This window comes from Lonchura striata, chromosome Z, assembly GCF_046129695.1.
Source record: "Lonchura striata isolate bLonStr1 chromosome Z, bLonStr1.mat, whole genome shotgun sequence".
Taxonomy (NCBI): domain Eukaryota; kingdom Metazoa; phylum Chordata; class Aves; order Passeriformes; family Estrildidae; genus Lonchura; species Lonchura striata.
The window spans coordinates 36,828,769-36,852,555 of NC_134642.1; the positions used below are offsets into that span (position 1 = coordinate 36,828,769).

The 23,787-nt window shown below is 39.6% G+C and overlaps 1 protein-coding gene across 3 annotated transcripts in view; it reads left to right on the plus strand.

Annotated features, from left to right (window-relative positions):
* Positions 1-23,787, plus strand: part of LIFR (LIF receptor subunit alpha) — a 53,978-nt gene that overhangs the window by 22,362 nt on the left and 7,829 nt on the right. For all 3 annotated transcript variants that reach the window (XM_021551576.3, XM_077790527.1, XM_021551569.3), the window contains 16 exons: positions 586-728; positions 2,130-2,293; positions 3,102-3,276; positions 3,565-3,831; positions 6,608-6,737; positions 8,510-8,673; positions 10,299-10,444; positions 13,191-13,356; positions 13,511-13,581; positions 13,996-14,209; positions 17,435-17,614; positions 19,210-19,311; positions 20,892-21,059; positions 21,663-21,824; positions 22,882-22,975; positions 23,510-23,588. In XM_021551576.3, coding sequence (XP_021407251.1) covers positions 586-728; positions 2,130-2,293; positions 3,102-3,276; positions 3,565-3,831; positions 6,608-6,737; positions 8,510-8,673; positions 10,299-10,444; positions 13,191-13,356; positions 13,511-13,581; positions 13,996-14,209; positions 17,435-17,614; positions 19,210-19,311; positions 20,892-21,059; positions 21,663-21,824; positions 22,882-22,975; positions 23,510-23,588 — 2,425 coding nt within the window. The remainder of the gene's footprint in view (positions 1-585; positions 729-2,129; positions 2,294-3,101; positions 3,277-3,564; positions 3,832-6,607; positions 6,738-8,509; positions 8,674-10,298; positions 10,445-13,190; positions 13,357-13,510; positions 13,582-13,995; positions 14,210-17,434; positions 17,615-19,209; positions 19,312-20,891; positions 21,060-21,662; positions 21,825-22,881; positions 22,976-23,509; positions 23,589-23,787) is intronic.

Sequence of the window (23,787 nt, forward strand, 5' to 3'; positions counted from 1 at the left end):
TGAGGTTCTTTGTTTTTCTTAATTTGAAATGTTGATTCATGGTGACTAGGTTTCAGAAACATGTCTTTTGTTGTCCTCAAGTTTAATTAGATAGTAAGAATTTTTTTTTCACGAAAAGGGTTGTAAAGGATTGTCTGCTCAGGGAACTGGTGGAGTCAGCATTCCTGCAAGTGTTAAAAACCACTTAAGAACATGGTTGAATGGTGAACATGGTGCTTGTGCTAGGTTAACAGTTGCATTGATGACCTTAAAGGTTTTTCCCAACCTTAACGATTCTATAGTTTTGGTTAAAGAGCGAGGTTTTCGCTTTGAACACTTTGAAGTGTTCTCTTAACAACTAGTTGGTTGCATTATGCAGCCAGTGCACAACCAACCACTATGATAAAAGTGACTTGAAAGATGAGGGAATGCCATTAATCTGATACTAACCAAAGCCCAAGCAAGTCTCACTCCTTCACAAACTTGATATGGAGCTTTATGTTTATTACAGAGAATTTGTGTTTTATTAGTGTGCAATAATAGGACTTAACTTGCCTTAGCTTCCTATGAGCTGAAATAACTGCTTAATCCTCTCTGTCTTTTTAGTGACCTTACCCCTCAAGTGTGTTTTAAAACTAAGGAGAGAAGGGCTGAGATTCCAGTCCCAGAGAGCTCCATCACAGTGACAATCAAAAGCTCTGGAACTGCTTTTCCTACCAAAGAATTTGTAATTCACCAGAAAGACATCCGTAAGTATCAGGTCATATGTGTGTACCTAAGGCTTTTATACTCTGTATACACGCTTCAGATGTGTATGCTTGCAGGTTTCTTTGGCAACATTCCTGTCTATAGAATGTTGATATTCTGGCTCCATGAGAAGCTTCCATATATCACATATCGTTTTCTCTAACCCTTCAAAAGAAAGAATACTCCTCTTACCCATAGTCCATAGCAGAAAAAATCAAAGGCAGAATGTGAGAAGGGAAACAAAATACAACGATACATCACTCACTCTTCTCCCTTTTTAGTCCTAGTTAGGAAGCATTTGTAAACAAATTCCTAATCTTCATACATAAGTAAATTAGACTTTTTCCCAATTCCTTCCAGGCAAAGAAGGAAGTTGTAAACAGAAGATGGCAGTGATACAATCTATCATGCTTGGTCTAGTTTTTGCCTTTGGTTTGCCTGCTTACTCCTTCAATGTAGTCAAATTTTCATGTCAGTAACACTTCTTATCCATGATTCTGTTTCCAGTCAAGAGCAGCTCAAGAACTTACACAAAACGCAAATCAAAAATATTTGATTAACATGATAAGCCTCTCAGGTTCATCACAGGTTATTGTGGGCAGTGTATTGATTGTGCTGAACACTTTGCAAGTTCTCAGCTCCTTGGTCAGGACTAAAGTTGTATGTATCACACATATTTTTAAATGTTTTAGCTTACATAAGGCCCAATGAACCCCCATAATCCTTGTACTACCAAGGTTCTTCTCTGTTTTCTCAATCTCTTGCTTCACCACAACACATTTGTAGAAGAGATGCTTCTGTTTAATCTCCCTGTCTTGTCTCTGTCAGGACCTTGTGCCCTTAATACTTTTTGTGGCTTAAAATCACTTTCCCTGTGATCTTCAGAACCTCATGTAAGCGTCTTCCATCGTGTACTTCTGGTTTCCTTCCTCGCCACTCTCCCTTTTGTTGCAAGTCCCCACTTCCCTACTGGTCTCCAAAACATGCTTCTTCTTTTGGGAGTGTTTCTTCTCCCATTCTTCTCCCATTCTCCCTAGAAGAGTTCTCATGCACACTTCAAAGACTGCCACCATATTTCCTTTATCACTGTGATATTGAAGGAAGGTTGGGAAAGATGGGATATCTTCCCTGAAGAGTCATATTCACAATCAGTTATTTGCCCATCTACATGCTGAGGTATTAAAAGAAAATGCTACCTGATGATTCATCAGCACCTTGCTTTCCTGAGAACTCTCATGCTCAAGTAGACACAGAGCCTTGTTCTAATTACAGAGGTTGAGTTACATGCTTGTATGGCTACTAGCCAGTTCAGAGCAGAGAGATATGGCTGTTAAACATCTGTAGGGCTGGTGCTGCTGACTAATGACCTGAATATGGCTTTTTTCCCCCCGATCTTTTTCAAGCCTTTGTTCCTGTCACTCCACACATTCTTAGTTTAAAGCCTGACTTTCCAACTTCCACATTAAATCTGAAGTGGAGTGATAATGGATCAATCTTCCCATATGGACTGGATGCCCTTTGGGAAATTCAGATACTCCGAAAAGAAGCTATGGAAGTAGTCACACAAGTAAGTACCTTTCTTTTTTTATGAAAAATATATGCACAGTTTTTGCCTTTGTTATGTTCTGAGAGGTCACTTTAAAAAACTGGGAATGATGAAAGATAGTAGAGCTTTGCAGGACCTGAGTGTAATCATGCTTTTGGCAGGTAACTTTTTGTTAAATTTCACAGTTAGAAGAACACTGGCTACTGTACTGTTGGTACTTAGTCACAGCAGTTTGGTTTTGTTTTTTTTTTTTCTGGTACAGGGACTCTGGAATTAGAACTTATGAATATGGCAGATACTTTACACCATGGTCTCTATATCTCCAACAGTGTCTCCAGTTTTGATCATCTCTGAATGCTCAGCTTGCTTTTTTCTTTTTTTGTAACCAGAGGTTCTTCCAGACTAGTTTGTAGCTCTGTCCTATAAATTTTACTAATGGAGAAAAGATGAAATGTGCAGCCTGGGACTAATATTAGAAAAGTTTTATTTTTGAGAAGTTGGAACATTTCACTGCCTATGAGAGTCCCAGGGTGCAGTATACCTCTTTAAATGCTTGGGAATCCTCCTGCTCTCCCTCAAATATCTGCCCTCTAGTATTACTGGCTGACAGTCTATCTGGCTGGTGGTCTGTTTAGCAACTTAAACTTTCGTCCAGATAAATTCATAGCACAACTAAAAGTTAGGTAGGACACTCCAATAATCAATGAGAATTTTATTATTTACTTCACCTAACTTGCCATTCTGTTGAAACTTTGGAGATTATATGTCATTACTAACATGTGTTCATAAGCTCTGTCTTGGTTGATTTCTTGGTGCAAAACTTCTGCAGGTTACTTACTACTCAAAACTGACTCATGAAGACATCATTCTTTCTTGGAACTGGACATCAGATATGCCTCTGGAGTGCACATCACACTATGTGAAGATTCGCTGTTACATTAATGCAACACAGTTTGTTGGCCCCAAGGATTGGAGTGACTGGAGTCCAGCAGAAATGATCCCTGGTATGTTTGTTCCCTTGCAACCACATGGACTTTTCTTCCTGTATAAGAATTAAGCCTAAGTCAGAGGAAGAGCATTAGGCGGTGATGGGCTACTGCATTTGAGACTGTTTTTTTTTTTTATTAGAGAAATAACACAATCACTACTTAATGAAACCTAGCAAATATTTGTTTGTATGCGTTGTTGTGTTCCTCATTCACATTTTAGCTGATCAGCACCATGTTTATAGCACATTGTTCATATGAGGTTTCTTGTTTGGTTTTTTGTTTGTTTTCTTCTTTTTCTGCTAGGAAAAGACACCGAGCCTGGTGGAAGTGGAGTGTTTCCTCTGGACCCTGTGGTGGCAGTAGGTTCAGATTTGACATTTTGTTGTGTCCATGAAGAAGATCAACACATAACAAATATGACTTATGGATCAAAATCCTATACAATGATCCAACTGAGCCGTCGAAGCCATGCCATCAGAGTGCTAAATGCCAGCGTTTCAAATACCAGCGGAACGAATGTAGTCTGCAGACTCGAAAATGGATACGAAGGAAGTGTCGTGTTTGTAGGATGTATGTATCATGTTTACTAACCTTAGGAAAATCAAAATCGTTTTGGTCTGCTAGGAAAAAAATACTATTTTTTTTTCCCTCCTGGGGAAAAAAGTTTGGAAGTTGAACTGGGGATTGTGCTTGTTTGATTTCACTGTGGAAAGGTCGGCTCACAGAGTCACTAAGTCTGGAAGGATGAGAAAGTACCTCATTAGAACCTGCCCCAGTGCTTCTCTCATTGGTTCTAAGGTACTTTTTCATAATCTGGAATGCCAAGTAGTTTATTGCCATATGAATATTCAACCCCTGTCTCTGTCTCTATCAGTTTATGTTTATATCTGTTCTAGTATAGTCCATGACTAGATGAGAGTAAGAGAAGAACTGTACGTGCAAACAGTAATTTACCAATCAGTCAAGTGAAGACAGCAGTTAAACTTGGAGCAACAGCAGATGCTTATCCAGGGCAGAAGTTCCTTGGGAGCTAACTACAGCAAAGGAAGCTAGGCAGTAATTCCTCTTTCCTAGGCATCCTTCTAAAACATCTTTTTAGTGTTTTCTTTAAAGATACTGGCTCGCTATGTATCTGTGTCTGGCTCTCAGTGGCCACGGGAGGGAGGTTCTCTGGCTCGCTGTCCTGCTTGTGGCCGGAGGGCAAACACCTGAGTGGCCAGCCCCGAGTTTCTGCCCAGACTGGTGCGGGTGTTGGTGATCGCTGCGGCGTGGGGAGCACAGCAGAGGCACAGAGCACGAGGAAACTGAGGCAGAGGAATAAGGGAAGGACACTTGGCTGAGTCTGCAAAGATTTAATCTCCAAGGGGGGCAGAGCAAGTGACAAAGCGAATCATGAAGGGATTTTTAAAGGGCAGAGGGAACACGGGGAGGACACAACCTGTGAGCAATAGGGGTGCATTAGGGGAGGGGTGCAGGGTAAGGGCTCCCCAGTAGAAACCAACATGGGGAGGAAGCAAACCTCACAACCCAATTCTGCTACCAGGAAGGGATGAGAGACTGGGAACACTCCAGAACCAAAGGACTGTGCTATCTTTGACAGACAGGGGTAAGACAAGGGAACAAGGGAGGTATACAGGGAGACAGACAGGTAGATTGACATACATTTTGACAGGGAAAACTGTGGTAAACAACTCAGGACTGAACCATTAGGGAAACCAAATGGGGTACATAGAATGAACCATTAGAAACTTGTAACAAGGAATATTAAAACATACTACAGAAGAACATGCTACAGAAGAATGTGAAATAACAGACCATGTAAGGCTCAGACATATGTTCCAGAAACAGATACCTATTAAATGACTTAGTGTCATTTAAGTCATGACTTAATGTCATGATTTAATGTCATGACTTAACCTCATTCTTCTTCCCCATAATTGGTCACATTAAAGCCTTTTGTTTTTTTTCTCACAGGAAATTTGAGAGTTGTTGTCTTCCAATAGTTTGTCATTAGAATCCCATTCCCCCTGCCTTTGAATTTAAGGTCCTTGGAGTTGAGGAAAAGGACAGGAGAAACTGGAATAACTTTGAAAATGTGTTCTGATCTTCAGCCTGTGCATTTTGTCATTGACTTGGTCTGTTAGGGGTTCACTAGGAAATGCAAAATAGAATTCAGCCTCTTATTACTTCTCAGTGATACCATTTTAATGTTACTCGTGCGAAATTTGCTTTTGTGGGAAAATCTTCTAGGTAAATAAGTCAATGCTTCAAGAATGAAATCTGTGACAATCCCTTAGGTTTTTCCTTCACATTTTTTTTTTTTTTTAACAAATGGGATGCAAAATCTGTTTTTTATCAGTATTACTTCTTGTAGTACCTGCTTAGTAGGGAGAGGTCTTGTTATGGTCCTCTTGCTGGTAAGGGGAAGAAAAGGTGAAGAAAGTAAATATGTATACATAAGACTTTGGTTAAGCCTAGGTCTAGCAAAACAGGTGTTCTTTTCTAGCTTGCTGCTCATAATCTGAACTAAGTCTGCTGCTGTTGCCTTGTTTGTTATTTCCCCTTCTCTAGGGCAGAGAGAAGGGGATATATCTCAATGTGGATATTGTTGCTCTACCTTTGGCATACACTTTTCCAGTTTCATACACCTCAAGTGTACAAGACCTGAAATAAGTGCTCTGCCTAGTTTCACATTGGCATGGTTAATCTCTGTTGGGAGCACTGCCCATCTTTTCCAGCAAGGCACTCACTGCTGCTCTAGTATGGACACAAACAAGACTTAAAAGGAAAAGATAGACACTTCCAAAGACATGGTGAAGAGGATGAGCCATTCAGGGCTTGCTTTAATTTTCAAATTCAGTGTGGAATTCATGCTAAAGGGACTATTTTCTTGACACGACTTGTTTGGAGAATTCAAAGCACTGGTGGGGCTGGCATGTTAGAAAATGTGATGCACAGCTCACAGCATTCCTGCATTGCTCAGTGGCTGAACTGATGCTCAGAATTTCAGAAAACTCTTGGCAGAGTTTCAGTGAAACACTTCCAGGTCAGAGCCTGGAGCTTGTGAACATGTTTGCATGAGATTTGTCAGATTACCCACCCACTTAGAATTCTAGAGTCAAATGTTAGTCAGATGGGGCTGATAATTATCCATCTCTTTTATTGTAATTTCTTTAAAGCATATTACTTCTGTGGTTGGGGTGTAGCTGTTGCCATGTATTTTTGAAGCATGCAATCTAGACCCAGCAAAACAAAAGAGCAATGCTTTGAGGAAGCCAGTAACCCAAATGTCACACTAGGATGGCAAAACCTCAGCTAACAGTTTTGGTTTCCTTTCATGCTACAGATGCTCCTGATACTCCCCAAAACCTCATCTGTGAAACACCCAACTTTCTGATAATAAAATGCACCTGGAAACCGGGCAGGCCCAGTGGACTATATGGAGAACGAAGAACAAGATACAGTTTATTTGAAAGGTAAAATTAACCAGCACTACAATTAATAAAAGGATACAACTGGAATACCTCCATTGCTGCCTGGGACTTACTTCACCATACCTATTTAAATGTGATTGCTTAGAGCCTAAAATACTTTCCAAGAGTTTTAGCAAGCTGTACCTAAACTAAATTTGGAAAACCCTGGTCTAGCCCTGCAAAATTACAATGGGAATTAAGGATAACTTTCCCTAAGGTTTATGCCATTATGAACCCACAATCAGATCAAGGGCTTAGTGTATCAGGCTGCTGCCAACATGTATACAAGGACAGTATGAAAATACAGGGAAATAGTAGGAGTCATTCACTAATTTTTAATTTTTTTGTATGAAACCTGGGTCAGATCATTTCAGACATTTACTGAGCTTCTGCTAAGCAGAATGACAGAAGTTCACTGAGAAACAATTGTAAGACAGGTAGTAGGGCCAAATGCCACTAGGGAAAATGGCTGTTAGCCTCCATCTGTTCTCCCACTGTTAAAGAGTTGGAGCAAGCAGAGTAAATGTTATCAATAAAACATTGAAAAGGACAAATAACCCAGGTTTCACCCAAAGGAAGAAGCAGTCAGGTAGTATCCTACTACATAGTCTTTTAGGCTAGGCCATGTAAAGCATTAAAAAAGAAGAAATATTAGAATAGCACTTGCGAAGTGCAACCACTTCCCTGGTGGTTGTGATTAGAAGTTAGTGAGGAGTTAACAAAATTTCCTATGGTGAGAGGAGGCTCTCATGTCATTCCAAAGGAGCAGTCAGGGAAAGAAGCCAGGAGAGGCCTGAGTCACACAAAATGATGAGAAATGGAATCTCATCGTGGTTTAGAAGCATACTGGAGGCAATGAGGTTTGAGTTGCAGTCACAGATGTCATCTAGAGTGCCAGTGCTAAAAAGCCACTGGGTAGGGTGCAGAGGTGGACAAAACAGGGCAGATATTCACAGGAAAGGCATTTTAGACACTGATTGCCGCATATTCATCTTATAAGTAAGAATGTTGTCCTGTCGTGTTTTGCTCAGCCCAAATCTGTGAGATTAATATGATGCATTTCAGGATAAATACTCTCATCCTTACTGTCAGCCTACACTGAACTCAGAGCTCAGCTAGAACACAGTAAAAATGCCTGAAAGAAGAAGACGTTAGTTAAACTTGTGCTACTGAATGAGAGGCTTACACAGATTGTAATTAAAACATACATTTACCTACATACAGATAGACAATTTAGATTTTATCCCTAAAGATGCACCACTATTCTTGGCTGTTACCAGACTGCCTCTCCTGCTTTTGATCAAAAGACAGTTAGGACTAGTGGATATATTCCGTGTAACAAACCTGAGTTCAAATTTGACAGGGCTTATAGAAAGACAGTGTGTGTAGCATCTCACTAGTTCACAAAGCAATTAAGAAAATTCTTTAAATGCAAATGTATGCTGATCTGAACAAAGATGCATTAAATCAGAATCTTAGCTGTGACTTGCAAGGTGGTTTTTCAGGATCTACCTGTTTTCCAGGCTTTTGAGAAGTGAGAGAATGGAAATGTTATGCTAGTGGAAGAGGAGAGTTTCACATGAGAACAGGGCAGGTCATGACTGATGCCACTTTAACGTTGTGGTGTTAGCTATGCCTCTGCAATCAAATCATTCTGTAAGCCATGTGAACTGAACCCATCATTCTGTACCATGTTTTCTGTCTGGACTTCTGAGTGTTGCTAGGAATGAACTTACTCAAAAATTAAACTTTTCCTTCCCCTCTTTACTTTGTAGAACATCTGGTAAAAATGTTTCATGCGAAGTCAATGAAGTGAACAGAGACCATGTTTGTGGCTTTCCAGTACTGCCTGATCAAAAAACCTATGATTTCATATTAGGTGTCTCCAATCCTATTGGGCAAGCACAGTCATCTCTTTTGGTTGATATAACTAAAAGAGGTAAGGCTTATGACTTACAATGGGAAAAAGATGTTTCCTACGTGCTGTTTGTTAGTTTTGGTTTTGAAGAGCTCTGACATGGTATGCTTTTCATTATTTTCCTTAATTGTCACTAGATTATTGCCATATTCAATAATTTAAATTGAAAACTACTCAGGGCATGTCTTGAGGCAGTGATGAACTGTACAGGCAGATGCCAGTTCTCAACAGCAGTGCTGCTGTTTTGGACAGCCTGCTATGTGATAAATGCTAATATGTGATCTAATAATTAGACAGCTGCTGTTTATCATGGAATCCCAGAGTGTCTGGGGTTGGAAGGGTGCTCAAGAATCATTTAGTTCCAGTACAGCACACACACTCCCCATGCCCCACTTCCTGCCATGGAAAGGGATGCCATGCACTGGATCAGGTTGCTCAGGGCCCTATCCAACCTTGCCTTGAGCACTTCCAGTGATGAGGCAGCCACAGCTTCTCTGAGCAAGTTTATGTTTTTCTCCATATTCTATTACACATCAACAATTAATATTTAGGTGTAACTTTATGAACTTGTATGTAAATGACCCTGTACTTCAGTGTCTACACATAGGGCAAAATATGACACAATTTTACAGCAGGAGGATTTGGAGCATAAAAAAATAACATAAAAAGACAGAAGGTAATATCAGGACTAATGCATGCTATTGGTAATAGCCATGATCATCTGCTGTTAGGGTTTGGAGAAAGAAGAAACTTCTCTCATTTAGACCTTCAGTTTGAAAAAGGAAAGGAAGATGACCACCTCAGTAGCACTGCCTGCACCACCCTTTTCTCCGTCACAGTCACAGCTGAGCTTTCAGGGATTCCTACTGGTTACAGTATTCTGCTGTTCCACAAAAAACTGAATTAAATGTGAGGATAGTACTTTTTTTTTGTCCAGGCCCTAGTTCAACTAGCCCTAGATTAGAATTGTCAGAGTAAATTGACAGAGTTGAGAAAAGCATAATTTGTTTCTGTTAATTGTTAACTGGGCTGTTTCACACCCAGGTGATATACTGCTGTTTCCTATTTGTTTCCTTTTCTTTCTTTCCTACACTGTCCACTTAATTCCCAAAGTACAGTACATATTTCCTTAAGGTATCTGGACCAAATCCATCAACAGATATTTTTTTCTCTGATAGCTGTGAATGTTAGTACTGAATTTTATTGAAAAATTATGTGAAGGAAGTTTTGGGGTGGGGTCATTTAGGAATCCTCCTTTGTCCTAGTCTGCAGATTTTAAGTCCTAATTTAAAAAGTTCACAGAAGTTGAGTAAAGTTGAGTAAATTTCACCTGTGGTCATCTGAAATAGCTGGTGTTTTGCTCTTTTGATAAAATCAGTTAAGAGGAAAAATGTTTTTCTTTGTCTCAACTCCTTATCATGTGCGCAGTACACTCAGTCTAAAATAAATGTGTTTCCGTATTTGATAGCTGAGAAGATAGTTAGGAATGAGAGCGCTTGCAGGTGCTTTCTCAGCACCAGTTTTCCAGTTGCTGATTGAAACACTTATCCTTCTGATTCTCTCTGATCTTCTAAAATAAGATTTTTCTGAACTATAGTAAATGGGTTTTTTTTCTTATAACTGAAGGTTTTTTCTTTATTTTTAAGTTCATCCGAAAACGCCAGAAAAGTTAACTGTTACTGGGGACAACTCTACAAGCATTCAGCTGCGTTGGTTTATAAATGGCAGCTTTGCTGAGACCAGGCTTCTGTGTCAAATTGAAATTAGCAGTAGTCACTCTGAGAGAAAACTGGTAAGCATTACTGTTAAAAGATAATTTTTTTGAACAAATGGTAAACTTTTTCACTGAACTAATCACATTTCTGAACAAATGGTAAACTTTTTCACTGAACTAATCACATTTCAAATTTATTTCTCACTAAGAGCTTCATTCTGATGGTCTTATTAAATCATTAATGCAGTAATGAGTAGAAGTTCATTTACTAAAGTAAGAAAAATTCTTGCTCATCTCTGTTATTGCCTGGTTTGGTTGGTTGGGTAGTTTGTTTTTTTTGTTGTTGTTGTTGTTGTTTTGAACACTAGAGAAAAGGCAAATTATGCACCATTTTATTTGGTACTTGAAAGGGGTGCATAGTAGTTTATGCTGACCTTTTAGATAACAGTCCATGTCCTTTGTCTTTCCTGGTGCAAGCTGTATTAAGACATTCTTGTTCCAGGATGCATTGCTGCCCTACAGACTTCCACACTGGCTGCTTCAGATCTTGAAGTCTGCAGTTGAATTTCTCCCTTTTTCCCCTCAGAGAACAGGTCATTTATTTGCTGTCAGCAGTTGACATGCACGTGGCCCTATTAGGCAGCTGCTCATAAACCTGCTCATATGTCTGTGATGTTAGAGGCAGGATAGGGAAAGATTCTCCCATCAGGATGTATCAGCAGGTAAACTCCAGTTTAGCTGGAGTAACTTCTGCAGCATGAAGTTAGCATGGTCTCACTGGAGAAGCCTAATGAGAAGTGCATTTTCAGCTGGCCTGAGATTTACCACCAGTTTCTTTGTGCATACTTATCTCTGACTATTTCAAATAGACACATAATGAATTCTCAGGTAGGTCTTAGTGCACAGAGCCTGAATTTTTCATTTGAGCACATTAACCTCAGAGACTTATTTTTGCAATGCTTGTTTGATTTTTAGCAGTATTCTGTTAATCTCTGCACACAGCTTTGAGTAATGTAAATGAGGCCACAGAAATGGTGCAGCTTAGACTGAAGATAATCATTATGTACATGCCTTCATAATAAGAGGGTGCATGCTTTCTAAGAGTATTTTTTAAATACTTTTGTCCTGGTTTGAAAAGCAAAACCAGTGAGAGGCTCTAAGTCAGAAAAACAATTTATTAGGAAAAAGGGAACAAAGAACCAAATACATACAATAGCACAAAAGAAGAACCACTGACAGAGTTAGAGATACAACCTGACACTTGCTGGCTAGGGTGGTGTTAGCAGATATAGTTCTGTCCAAGCAGTGATCCTGTAGACTGATGTAGTTTCCCTCTGGAGGCTCAGTGTAGAGAAGGTCTCAGCTGTTCCTCTTGGAAGAGGAGATCTCCTTGCTGTCTGCACAACCCCGCTTATATTCTTGATGGCATCGTTTGGCTCCACCCGCTGGGTGGAGCATCTCACAATAGAATGCTGTGATCTTATCAGTCATGTGGCTAAAATAACTTAACTCTGAGTCACAAGATAAGGAAAAAAAGGGATTGCAGCTCGAGGTGGTAATGGAATACACCCCAATATTATAACCTAGGACAACTTTAAAAGCACTTAATGACTGCAGAAGCCTTAAGCTTTTATATTTTGTCTGTAATAACGTGTTGAGTAATACCAGAGATTAGGTACTACAAAAGGAACTCAGATATTTTTGGAATATGCAGCTCAAAACCTGGGGCATTCACTCATTTGTGAACTCTGCTTCTGCATCTATCCACTAGGATAGTGGGAGAGGGTCAAGACTTACACTTCCACAGCAGTTTCCTTCACCTGTATCAGAGCCCTCACCCATGGATATTTTGTATGCAGCAAATAGCTTGGCAAAAGCTGTTACGGCTTTCTTATATGGTTTCTGGTTGCTTAATAAAAACTCCAGGAGTTCTCTGTCACAAAAGTAGCTGTGAAATTGCTATGGAGTTTTTCATGGCATTTTGAGAATGTTTTCAGAAGCGCCATCCACATAAGAGATTGTTGGCTTTTCTAGTATTTTTCAAGTTGTCATTTGGCTTTAGAAATGCACAATTAGTTGCATCTTAAAGTCACTTGCAGTCCAGTTTTTGGCTGCTGTGATGCACATGTATTATAATTAGATGCAGTAAAAAAATATTCCCAAGCTTAGGGCTTCTTTAAGTAATTGTGGAATTGAAATTCTCTCTAGACTCACACCACTTTAAGAATAATAGGAGAGACTAGTCCTATCATAAGAGCTGTGAACTGAGATCACATATTATCATCTGAAGGAAAAATGAAGGCAGCAGACTTCATGATAAACACCCTGTTCAAAGAGATGTTTTTAGTGAATTCCTGTGCATGTCTCATAGGAAAATGGCCTTTGTTCCCACAGTCTGATGTGCATGTGCTCAGTGAGACTGTGGGTCCTGAACACCAGAATCCTGGCCTGCCTCATGTGAGCAGTTTTGCTGCATGTGGGAGACAGGGGGACTGAACGGGATAGATGGGAAACAACCACCTGCTACTGTGTGCAGAACTCACCCTGTTGAAGAATCATATATGTTGCAGCTCCTGTATTCTTCAATTTCTGTCTATATGTAACTTTATTTTGGTGGATCTCTGAAGTTTTTTTCCTTGTTTAGGGTGACTGCATGGGACATTTTTTTCCCATTATTTTCTTCATAGGGCTTGACTACAGCTTTGACACTGCCAGTATTTTTGGGGGACAAAAACCCTCACATTTTTAAAGTGTTGACTAGCTGTGTAATCTAGGAGAAAAAAAAATCCATGTGTCATGTCAATTTCTGTAAATTTTTTAACAGCACAATGTCTCCATTCCTGGGCGGAAATCTTCAACTTACACAGCTCAGCTGAATGCATTGCGCCCTGACACCAAATACCAGCTCAGGGTGCGCTGCGCAGCTGCTGACCACTTCTGGAGGTGGAGTGACTGGAGCAGGGGAGTGGATCAGACAACATCAGAAGCCCGTAAGTTCATCTAACTCTTGATGATAAAATGTTGAACTTGTGAAGATATGTATTTTAAAATTAGTAATCTAAAAAACCTAACTTTTCAATAGATGATAAATTGTCTACTGTGCTACTGGGGAAAAAAAACTACCACTCTTATTTTGTTATTTAGCTCCTGCAAGAGGACCAGATATCTGGAGAGAGAGAAGTCCTTCTGGTGAAAGCCTAATAGTCTTCTGGAAGGTAGATAGAACATGTAAAATATTATGTAATGTAACTGTACAAAAAACTACTTACTTACACATTTATAAGTTTAGTGAAGTTTATAGTCAATAAACCAGACTGCTTTCCTTAACTTTTTATAGAACCATCGAGACAAATATTTTTCCCCAAATAAGAATGTTATTAAAATTTTATAATTTAAACATCACTTTGAGAAGCATTTCACATGAAGAATTAAATGTTTTATGCATCTCAGTTGAAAATTAATAACTTAAGAATTTATATGCTAATTCTCAAAGTCACACTTGAGTTACATTTTTGCCTTACAATCTTACACAGTCATCAGACTAGATCAGGAGCAGTAAATTCATATTATCCTATGTCATCTTCTGTATATTGAATTTTGGTTTTAATGTACTCTTTGTCTGTTCATAGCCTTTATCCCTTTCTGAAACCAATGGAAAAATAGTGTCTCACGAAGTGTCCTGCTACCTGCTAGAGACACTACTGGAGCATAAAGTAGTCTTTGAACCCTCAAACAGTACTGAGATAAAACTTGGAAAAAGTGATTGTATAATAAGCGTTGTAGCCAGAAACCATGCAGGATCATCTCCCCCTTCAAGGATAACAAGCGTGGAACTTCCAAGTGGTGAGTGCTCCCAACTGAGAGTTAAGCACCTTCAAAGCTTGGGGAATATCTAGGAGATTTCCTTTATTGAAAAATAATTTTTTTTGTGTGTGTGTTTATTTCCTCACACAAATCTGCTGGGGGTGGGGGGAAATGCTGCTTTGCTCTTGGAGTAGTGTCTCACCAGTTAATTTGTGCTCTTTACATAAAATAAAGATGTGCGGTCTTTACATCTGTTTGCACTTTTCAAAAGCATTGATGTGGATCCCTGATATTTGGGGAGCTCAGTGTATTTCTGTGTGTTCTTGTTGAGACACTGAGAAGTGTTACATGCCAAAGAGATTCCGAAGTTTTGGAGGCAATGTGTGGTTTTTAAGGTGAGAATTGTTTGTTCAATGCCTGTGAACTCTGCAGGAGAATATTAATTTGCCTGGTTGGTAAAGTGTTGGCATCCTTGTGCTAGGGAGACAGTATTTGAAATGGAGGTAGGGCTTTAGCTTCCCAATTAAAACACTGCTACTCTTGCTGAGGGCTTTGTAAAGGGAAATAGCTGAGCCAGAAAATGATTTTCTGCTCTTAACACTGAGCTTGGAGAGTAGATAATATTGCAGAGCAGTTATTGAGAGTCCACGCTTCTCTGCACAGCAGACAGTGTAATCTCCCAAAGCCTAAACCCTTAGCTCCAAATCTGGCTGGTGTTCTGCAGGGAGGACAGATTCACACAGCAAGGCCTGTCACCACTTGCTTGCTAGGAGTGTTCATGGGTCTGCTTCTCCTTGCCGACCTGGAGAACAGGTGTCACAGCTGGTTTTCTGGCAACTCAGCTTCTGCTAAGATATGGCCATCTCTCATAGGAAGAAATGTGTTCTGGCTGGGATTCAGAGTGAAATGAAAAAACAAGTTTGTTTCTGTGTGAAGGAAAACCATGTGAAATACGTTTCCTCTGCTTCTCCAGAACAAAAAAAATCGCAGAATAGGTCAGGTTGGAAGGGCCCACAGTCCAGCCTCCTCACCGAAGCAGTGCCATCCCAGAGCACATGGCACAGGATTGTGTCTAGATGGTGCTTGGGTATCTCCATAACCTGTCTGGGAAATCTGTCCCAGTGCTTGGTCACTGCACAGGAAAGTTCTTCCTTGTACTCATATTCATGTGTATCAGTTTCTGTCCTGTTGCTCAGCACTACCAAGCAGAGCCTGGTCCCTCCCTGCAGGCTTTGACGGACAGTGAGATGATGAGGTCCCCTCTCAGTTGTCTCTTCTCAAGGCTGAACAGGCCCAGCTCCCTCAGCCTGTCCTAGTAAGAGAGATGCTCCAGTCCCTTGTGCATCTTTGTTGCCCTCTGCTGGACCCATGCCAGGGACTCCATGTCCCTGTTGTCCTGAGGAGCCCAGAACTGAGCACAGCACCAATGCTAATACCTGGTAGTATATTCTTAGTCTGCCCATTGGAGGGGAAAGTAACTGTATGGGACAGTTGATTTGAAATGCTTTTATAGCTCTCCTTCAGCAGAGATAGAGTGAGGCTCTGGGAATCAGAGGTCTCTGTAACAGGTTTGTGGTGTGGGATAGCTGGTGGTAGCTAGAGCTTGGCATTCATTTATAGCTTTCTCTTAGATGTCTGAGATTCCCTTTGGTGTTACCCAACTTGTACTCATTAAAGATTTGTTCCTGAGTTAGTATAGGAATTGAGTCACTGACTGGAGTCATACAAGATGGCTCATTCAAATAACTGGATGGCACTTTTGCCCAGACGTCTTTTCTGGCTGCTTCCTGTACACAGTGTGTAAGTGATTTTCATGTCAATAAGAGAGCAGAGGGTCTGAAGCTGGAGATCTGCTGAGACACAAACAAAGGATACACTGCCATAATTAGTCACTGTCTCTAAAAAATGCTCTGTAGAGTGTTGGGGCATGTAATCTGCCTGATCCAGGCTCTCCTATCACCGTCGTGGTCTAGTGCTAGTAGTTATTTGTTCTTCTAGTCTAGGTTGCAGCTATAAATATACCAAAATGAGCAGTACTGCCCATGGTGAATTCCTAGTCATCTAGCTCAGAAAATAAGGCGGAGTGTGATGTATTTAAGTATTTTTTAGACCATATGTGATTACTGTCAGTAAAAAAACTATTTTCTGTAACTAGAAAAATTAAAGTCTGCTAATTGGAAATATGATCTTATCCAGCATCATAGAAATGTAGTTTCACTGGATGCATAGTAGTTTTTCTGGAGAAAGTATCAAAGCCCTTGTGGAGTTGATTTACTTTTATTATTCATGTCTTTTTCTTGCTATGAGCAAGCTGCAAAACAATTGCACACTTAACTGTGTGCTAAGATTATTTAGAAATAGATAGTCCTTTGACATTTGCAGCACATCTGTGAGAGTAAAGTTTTCATAGCACTGATTCTTAAAAATTGTCCTTGCCCTTCAGCCTTCCATAGTTTATGGCTTTAATAAAATGAAATAATAGACTCAACGGGGAGCATAAATGAGAACACAGAAAAAGCAAAACTGAAACCCTGAGATTGTTTTTGCAGATCTGTCATGGGGCCACCCCTTTTGTGGTGGCCTTTGGAAACCATCCCTTAGCTCTGCGGGGTCCCATGTGATGGACAGCCATGGAGGGCGGCTGCAGGAATCAGAAGCTGTTCCCAGATCTGATCACTTCACAAGGGCAGCTAAACCTTTGATAATCAGAAACAAGAAAAATATATTAAAGGCAAAGCTTTTTTTTTCTTTCTTGTATAATTTACCCTTGGCAGACTGAAGCCTCCATAAAATTCACCAGGGACATGATTATTGCTGTTGATTCTTCATGAAGAATGGTTATCTGTGGTTGGGCGAGTGATAGCAAGACACTTTGAAAGAAACACAAAGCAAACCATTTGATGAAATGACAGCAGGAATTTATAGCTGGAGGCTCGTGCCATATTGGTGTTAATTCATACTTGAACCTGACATCTGCTTTTTCTGCTTGAAAAAGTGCTTTTTAAGCCAGTCCTGAGCTGCTGCATTTCTCATCATCATAAGGCTGGCTGAGGGATTTGCTGCAGGCTATGTCTGATTCTGAGCACTCCAGAAAGCTCAGCTGAGTGCACTGCTTCGAATTCACAGTTCACTCTCATGCCTCTCGTTCCTAGAAATGACTGCCATTTATAAAGCCATTGTGCTGTGGCTGGAAGGCTCTCTTTTATCTTGGGTTACAGATACGTGTCTGCTCTTTGATGGATTTTTGTGTCATCTTTGTTGCAGATAATGTCACAACAGATCAGGCCATGGCAATGGGGAATGGAATTAATATTTCTTGGGATTCTTACCCCAACATGACATGTGGCTACATAGTAAAATGGTGTCATTCATCTGGGTCTGAACCCTGCAGTGTGGACTGGCAGAAATTTCCTTCAAATACAACAAATGCAGTGATAAAATCTGGTAAGTCAGAATACTTTCTTGTGGGTCTTTCTGTTTGAGATCCTGAGCAGCAAGTGGAATGAGAGTAGCATGAAGCTATATATTGCAGATGGTTTGATTGCTGTGTACTTGTGTAAATAAATGAAGTTCTTCTTGGTACTGTGTTTATTTTAATTTCTTACACAGTCTTACCAAATCCAAATATCAGTCTTGACTTAACTTTTATCATCCTGTGTTTATTAACAGTTTTGAAATTACATCTTCTAGCTGTATGTCACTATTTCCTAATTCAGCCTAGTGCATAATGGTTAATATAGGGTTTGGGATTTTATTTGGATTCTAAGCATAAACAATACTGCTCAGGATGGGAGAGGACTAATCCGTTGTTTTTACATGAGGCAGATTTTTTTTAAGTGTGACCTCCATGTGTTGGCTTGTTGTCAACTATTGAAATTTCCTGGAACAGGGCACATTCCAGGTCTCTAGATGCTGGTGGGCAGATCAGGGAAATGAAATTCAGCTGTGGTGGGACTAGTAGCAGCACATTAAAGATGCGGGATTTTTTTTCTCTGCTGTCTATAAGGGTATAGTTTGCCTTTTAGAAAAATTTAGTATTATAGTCTCCATTCGAGGAAATAGCTTGGAGCTGTGTACACAGGAAAGTTGAAGGGGAGTGAGACCTGGAAGAGTGAGGGCAATATGTTTTTCTGTCTGTAATTACAACACTGTGTCCATGTTGTTTGTGTTTGCGCCTAGCTAGAGATTTTTTTTGGTTTTTTTTAAGCAGACAATACTGTGTCTGTCCAATGATGCACTGCTTTACTCCCGAGCTCTTCACTGGGATGGTTCTTGCAGCATGTGACTCTTTTATGAGTTATTCAGCTGCTAGGGCTGGGCTTAAGCTGGCAAATCCACCTCTGCTCTTACTCCTGCTAGGAGAATCTCTCAGGCTGGACCTGAACTCTTGTAAAACCCAGCTGACTTCTGTGTAGTTTCACAGTGGTATCTTATTCAGTAAAAGCCTTGAAAGTAGTGTACAGACCTGATTTGAGAAAATCCCAGAAAGTGGAAAATTATTTACACATTATAGTATCAAATACCTGTGCTTCCACCAAAGACATGGGAAGCATAAATTTGATGACTATCTGTGTTTTTTAAAGTCAGTTCAAGACTGAAGTTCATTGCTAAGTTGTTCCACTGTCGTTTCTTAAAGTTTTCTGTATATCTTTTGTACTGTTTCTTCAGTAAGCCTGGTTATTTCAAAATGCATTTGTATTTCTGAGGAGGCACGAACTACATGGCTCCTGTGGGAGGAGAGGAAGGGGATTATTTCTGGTAACTTCAATTTGTGTTTCCCCATGGAAAGGGCAGTTTATGCAATTTGAGTAGCTTGTTTTGAATCCTCTTTGTTTAGTACTAAACTTTCTCTGGGAGGTAGATTTGGTTACTTCTAAACCACATCTGATGGCATAGCTATTGTAGAAATTACAAGTAGGGATGGTATTTATACCATTACACTTTGTAATTTTTTAATATGTATTTATACATCTATATCATGTGAAATCTAAAAGCATCATTCTTCTGAAGCATATTCTTACAGCAATTTTCTCTTGCAGATCTCTTCAAACCTGGCGTGAGATACAACTTTTCTCTGTATGGCTGCAAATCCACGGGATATCAGTTGTTGAAAAATGTAACTGGGTATATGAAAGAGCTGCGTAAGTGCACTTTTATCATTCAGGATCTCTGCAAAGTGAGCTTAGTCTGTGTCTATTTTTTAGCTCAGTGTTGGCAGAAGACAGAAACCAGAATCCCCACACAGTACTACTGACTGCTGTTTGTTCTCTTTGTATAACTGTAACACATTTCTCCAGCCACTTCCAGTTCCAAGCATATGCAGTAACCCTGTGTTTTCCAGCTTATGTGGTGGCACAGGAGTGTCACAGCTTTTCACAGCCATAATTTGAACCACATGTCTGTGGTCCCTTCTACACAAGAGGAGACAACTTTTTTGATTCATCAAGTCCAAGTAAACTTCCAAGCACATTGGTACAGCTCAGCAAATGTAAAAAGTATCCATAACACTTCTGTTTGAAAGCACTTCCTAGATCCAAGCTAGATCCTAGAACACAAACCACTTTGAGAATTGCAATTGTATTCTGTCCCACACCAGCCCTGTCTGGGTAACTGGGGTTTGACCCAGTGCTGAGTTTTGCTGGTCTGAAGATGCATTAGTCTAAATGCTTTCTGTTCCCAGGTGTCTGGACATGACTGTACCCCTTAACACCACAGCTGTATTGTATTGTATTGTAACTACAGGACCCATTTCACTTTGAAGTTTAATGTGTTTTCTGCTAAAATACTTTGCCTAGAAAACTGAACTGCTGACATAATCTGAGTCTTTGGAAATGGTGTTGTTTATTTCATTGCAAAGGTTGAAGGTGAGGTTAAGGCAATTTTACCAGAAACTCAATTTTCAGCCATTTGTATTTCTGCAAAAATTCTGAAAGGTTTCCCAGAAGAGTTTTCCATGTGTGTTATGAGCAGATCAGACAGAAGCTTTCCAGGTATAATGACTTTGAGGGACTAAAAATGCATTGAACGTGCAGAAGAAACTTACTAGGAACTGAGAAATGCACAAGAGCATAGATTCATTCTAAAACTTAAGATTTGCCTTTGGAAAGTGCAGTGGTCTCCATCAAGACAAAAATGGATGCATTCTTAAACATGAATTCAGTCCTGCTGGATCATAGCCAAATGTCAGGCTAAGTCCTGACATTATACATGGCCATATGCATTATCTGCTATAACACTTTCAGTAGGCTTCACGTATTGGAACAAGGACTTGTGTAAACTGCTAAGAGTAGTTCTTTTTAGCTGAGATGGTAGAACTGTGGATTTTTTTTTTAGTCTTAAAACAGGCTATGAAGTTTCACAGTTAAAGCTTGTAAAAGCTAATATGTATCCTCTGAATGTTTATACAATCTTTTGGGTTTATTGCAGGAAGAAGAGTATTTACATGTATGGGTCTGTAAGAAGGCTGACCAAAGAGAAATTTTTCCTCTGGCACCTCTTAGTAGCTAATACTGCCATATAATTATTAACAATTAGTCCAACATAGCTGTATTTTTGTAGACTCCTGCTAAGTCTTTCACATGTACTTTACAGTGAGGAGTCTCAAGGAAAAGGCTGGAAAATGGTAGCTCCGAAATAAAACTGATGAAATACTTACGTGGTTTCAACATTTTATGATAAGGTAATTTCTTACTGGCTTCTTCCCTCTTAATTCTCCCTACAGCTCCAAAAACTGCACCAAATTTTATTGTTGAAGAAACTTCTTCAGATTCTATATTGGTAAAATGGGAAGACATTCCTATTGAAGAATGCCGAGGATTTCTAAAAGGATATCTTCTTTCCTTTGCAAAAGGTGAAAAAGATGCTTTAAAACCTAGACTTTCAGAATCAGGTAAGTTGATTGTGTAGATTGCAACTTTCTTGCTTACATCTTTCCTTTTTATTTTTTAATAATTTCATTTCACTTTAATAAAAAAGAGTCTTTAATTCAGTTGCATTACTCACTGTTATAATGTGCTCCTGATATGTGACAAAGGCATTTGAAATAATCAGCTTCTTGTGTGATTAGCCCAGTTGTTTTTTTAATATAAAGCAAAAGCTGGAGAAAACCCGGTCTCACTGGGGACATAAAGTAATGCAGTGGCAAGGTGTCATGCCGTCCTGTGCTCAGATACCCTGGGTAGATGAGGTGGAGAGGTTACATGGCTATATTTAATAGGGCATATTCTTCCAGTGCCTGTCCTGTCACGACTGAAGCCTGACTCACATTCATAAGAGGACATGCAGGAGGGTAAGGAAATGTAGTCCATCTGCAGCAGCAGTAGCACACTCCTGTGATGTTTAGTGATAGGGTTCTTTATTTCAGCATTTCTTTACACGCACTGTTCTTCTGGTTTCATCTGTTCACTTCAGGACAGTTCTGCTAAAGCTGAGGTTGTCTTTTTGAGTCCTTTCTAATGAAGTTATGCTTTTCTTACTGTTACCAAATAAACAGGGAATCCAGAACTTAAAGTTAACAATATCACTGACCTAACAAAGAAGTCTATGAAAATACTTGATCTTCAAGGCAAAACGAGTTACCAGCTGGAACTACAAGCCTACACTGCTGGTGGGTTGAGCCCTCCAAACAGCCTCTATGTGGTGACAAAGGAGGACTGTAAGTTGATTATCCCTGTTCAGACATATCCCTGTGTTTAGTACAGGGGCTGTATGATGTATTTAAAGCTGAGCTTATTTTGTTGGTTTGTGGATTTTTTTCTGGTCCTGTAAGTGGTTTGGGCCTACAGTCTAGTTTTTCCCTTTATTTAGTTGGTTATTTATAAATACAAAAATAACAGTTCAGAGTGAGGGAAAGATCCTTTCCTATTATAGCTACTTTGTAGTTCATGGTAATGTATGCATAAAAAATAACTTCTAACTTACTACTAAATATAGTGGAGTCTGAGCTTAGTTTTCTCAAACAGCCCTTTTTTTTTGTCAGGTTTCCCATGATGGATATCTGATAATACATGGTGGATGAAGGTTATTGTGGAAATAGTTACCAGTTTCAGAGTTGTAAACAGATGATTCTCTGCTTTGAATTCAATTTTATTGATCCCTTGACAGAAGCAAACACAGAAAGATAATTACAAAAAAAAAAAAAAAATTAAAATATTGATTTTGGAGAATGAGAGAAAAAAAGTGTTTCCTATGAAGGACTAAACACTGGGGTGCAACTAAAATACATGGAAAATCAAGCTTGAGGCATTTAATATCAATGGAAGAAGGCAATGGAGATCTATTGGAGCTAAAGCCCAGGGACTGGAAGCATTGTAAAACATATAAAAGACAATGCTGTTTATGCAATTAGTTGTTGGCCTAGAAGAGCCATTACCAGAAACTTGGCCAGCTCAAGTAGCATGAAAGTGCAATGCCAGTGTATAGTGAGAACAGAATCACCATAGCAATGAGTCTTATGCAGCCCATGAAGCCTTCTGTAATTAAACAATCAGAGAGGAATATCTGCTGGTTCCCGTAGTTATCAGTGAATCTGTGAATTCCAGCAAAGGGGAAGGGTGATGGTGTAGGTTGCTGCTGGCATACCACTGCACTAGCTGAGTTTAATGGAATGGTCTTTAACTGGGGAGAATATTAGAAAAGGCATAAAATGTACTGGTAATGTTTTATATACTATCATTGTATATTTACTGTCTTCTCTTCTTCTTATCCCCCAGCTGTAGGATTAATCATTGCAATTCTCATCCCTGTCGCAGTGGTGGTGTTGCTGGGTGTGTTGGCCAGCACCTTCTGCTACCGAAAGAGAGAATGGTAAATGCCTGCTTTGGGTTCTCATCTTTTCCTGAAGTGTTTGCTTTAGTGCTAGGGTTTTCCATGATTTTAGTTACTCCTTGTTTTCTCTAAATACCCAAAGATGTTAGTGGCCATTGTTAAAAAGTGTGTGACAAAAACACCATGTGGAAGGTGAGGAAGAAACTGAGTTGGAGAAACGTCAGAGGGAAGAATGCAAAAAGTTTTTGCAGGAGCCTGTCTTCCAGTGAACACATTTATAAAGTTCCAAATGGAAATAACACTGGCGACATACTGTAATTTGTGTGCCCTCTACAAACAAAGATAGACATACCACCTTCAACTTTTAGTAAATGTGGCATATTAAATTCCCAACTTAAAAAAATGGTTGCTGTTTTTTCCATTATACTCACTGAAAGTTCAACACACTAAATCTTTGCACCAGATGTCTTCAGTATTCTGACTTAAAGGGAGGTGTCCTGACTCCTTTTGTGTATTCACAATCTGTTTCAGGCTTTGCTATCTTTATAACAGTTTATTCTTTCCTCTTTAAAGGATTAAAGAAACATTTTATCCAGAAATTCCAAATCCTGAGAACAGTAAGGCACTGCAGTTTCAGAGGAACATCTGTGAGGTAAACCTTATTTTAAATCTAGTATTTTAAGCTTCTGAAAGATAAAACCAGTTAAAGAATTCTTTTGCAAACTGACTCATCTGTTCCAATTGTAGGAAAAAAACTCTGTGGAAGGGGGAAACAAGCCAATTTACTGAGTAACTTTTTCAGGTGCTATCTAGAGCTTTGTTGTTGTTAATGTAGTTACTTGCAGTGTTTG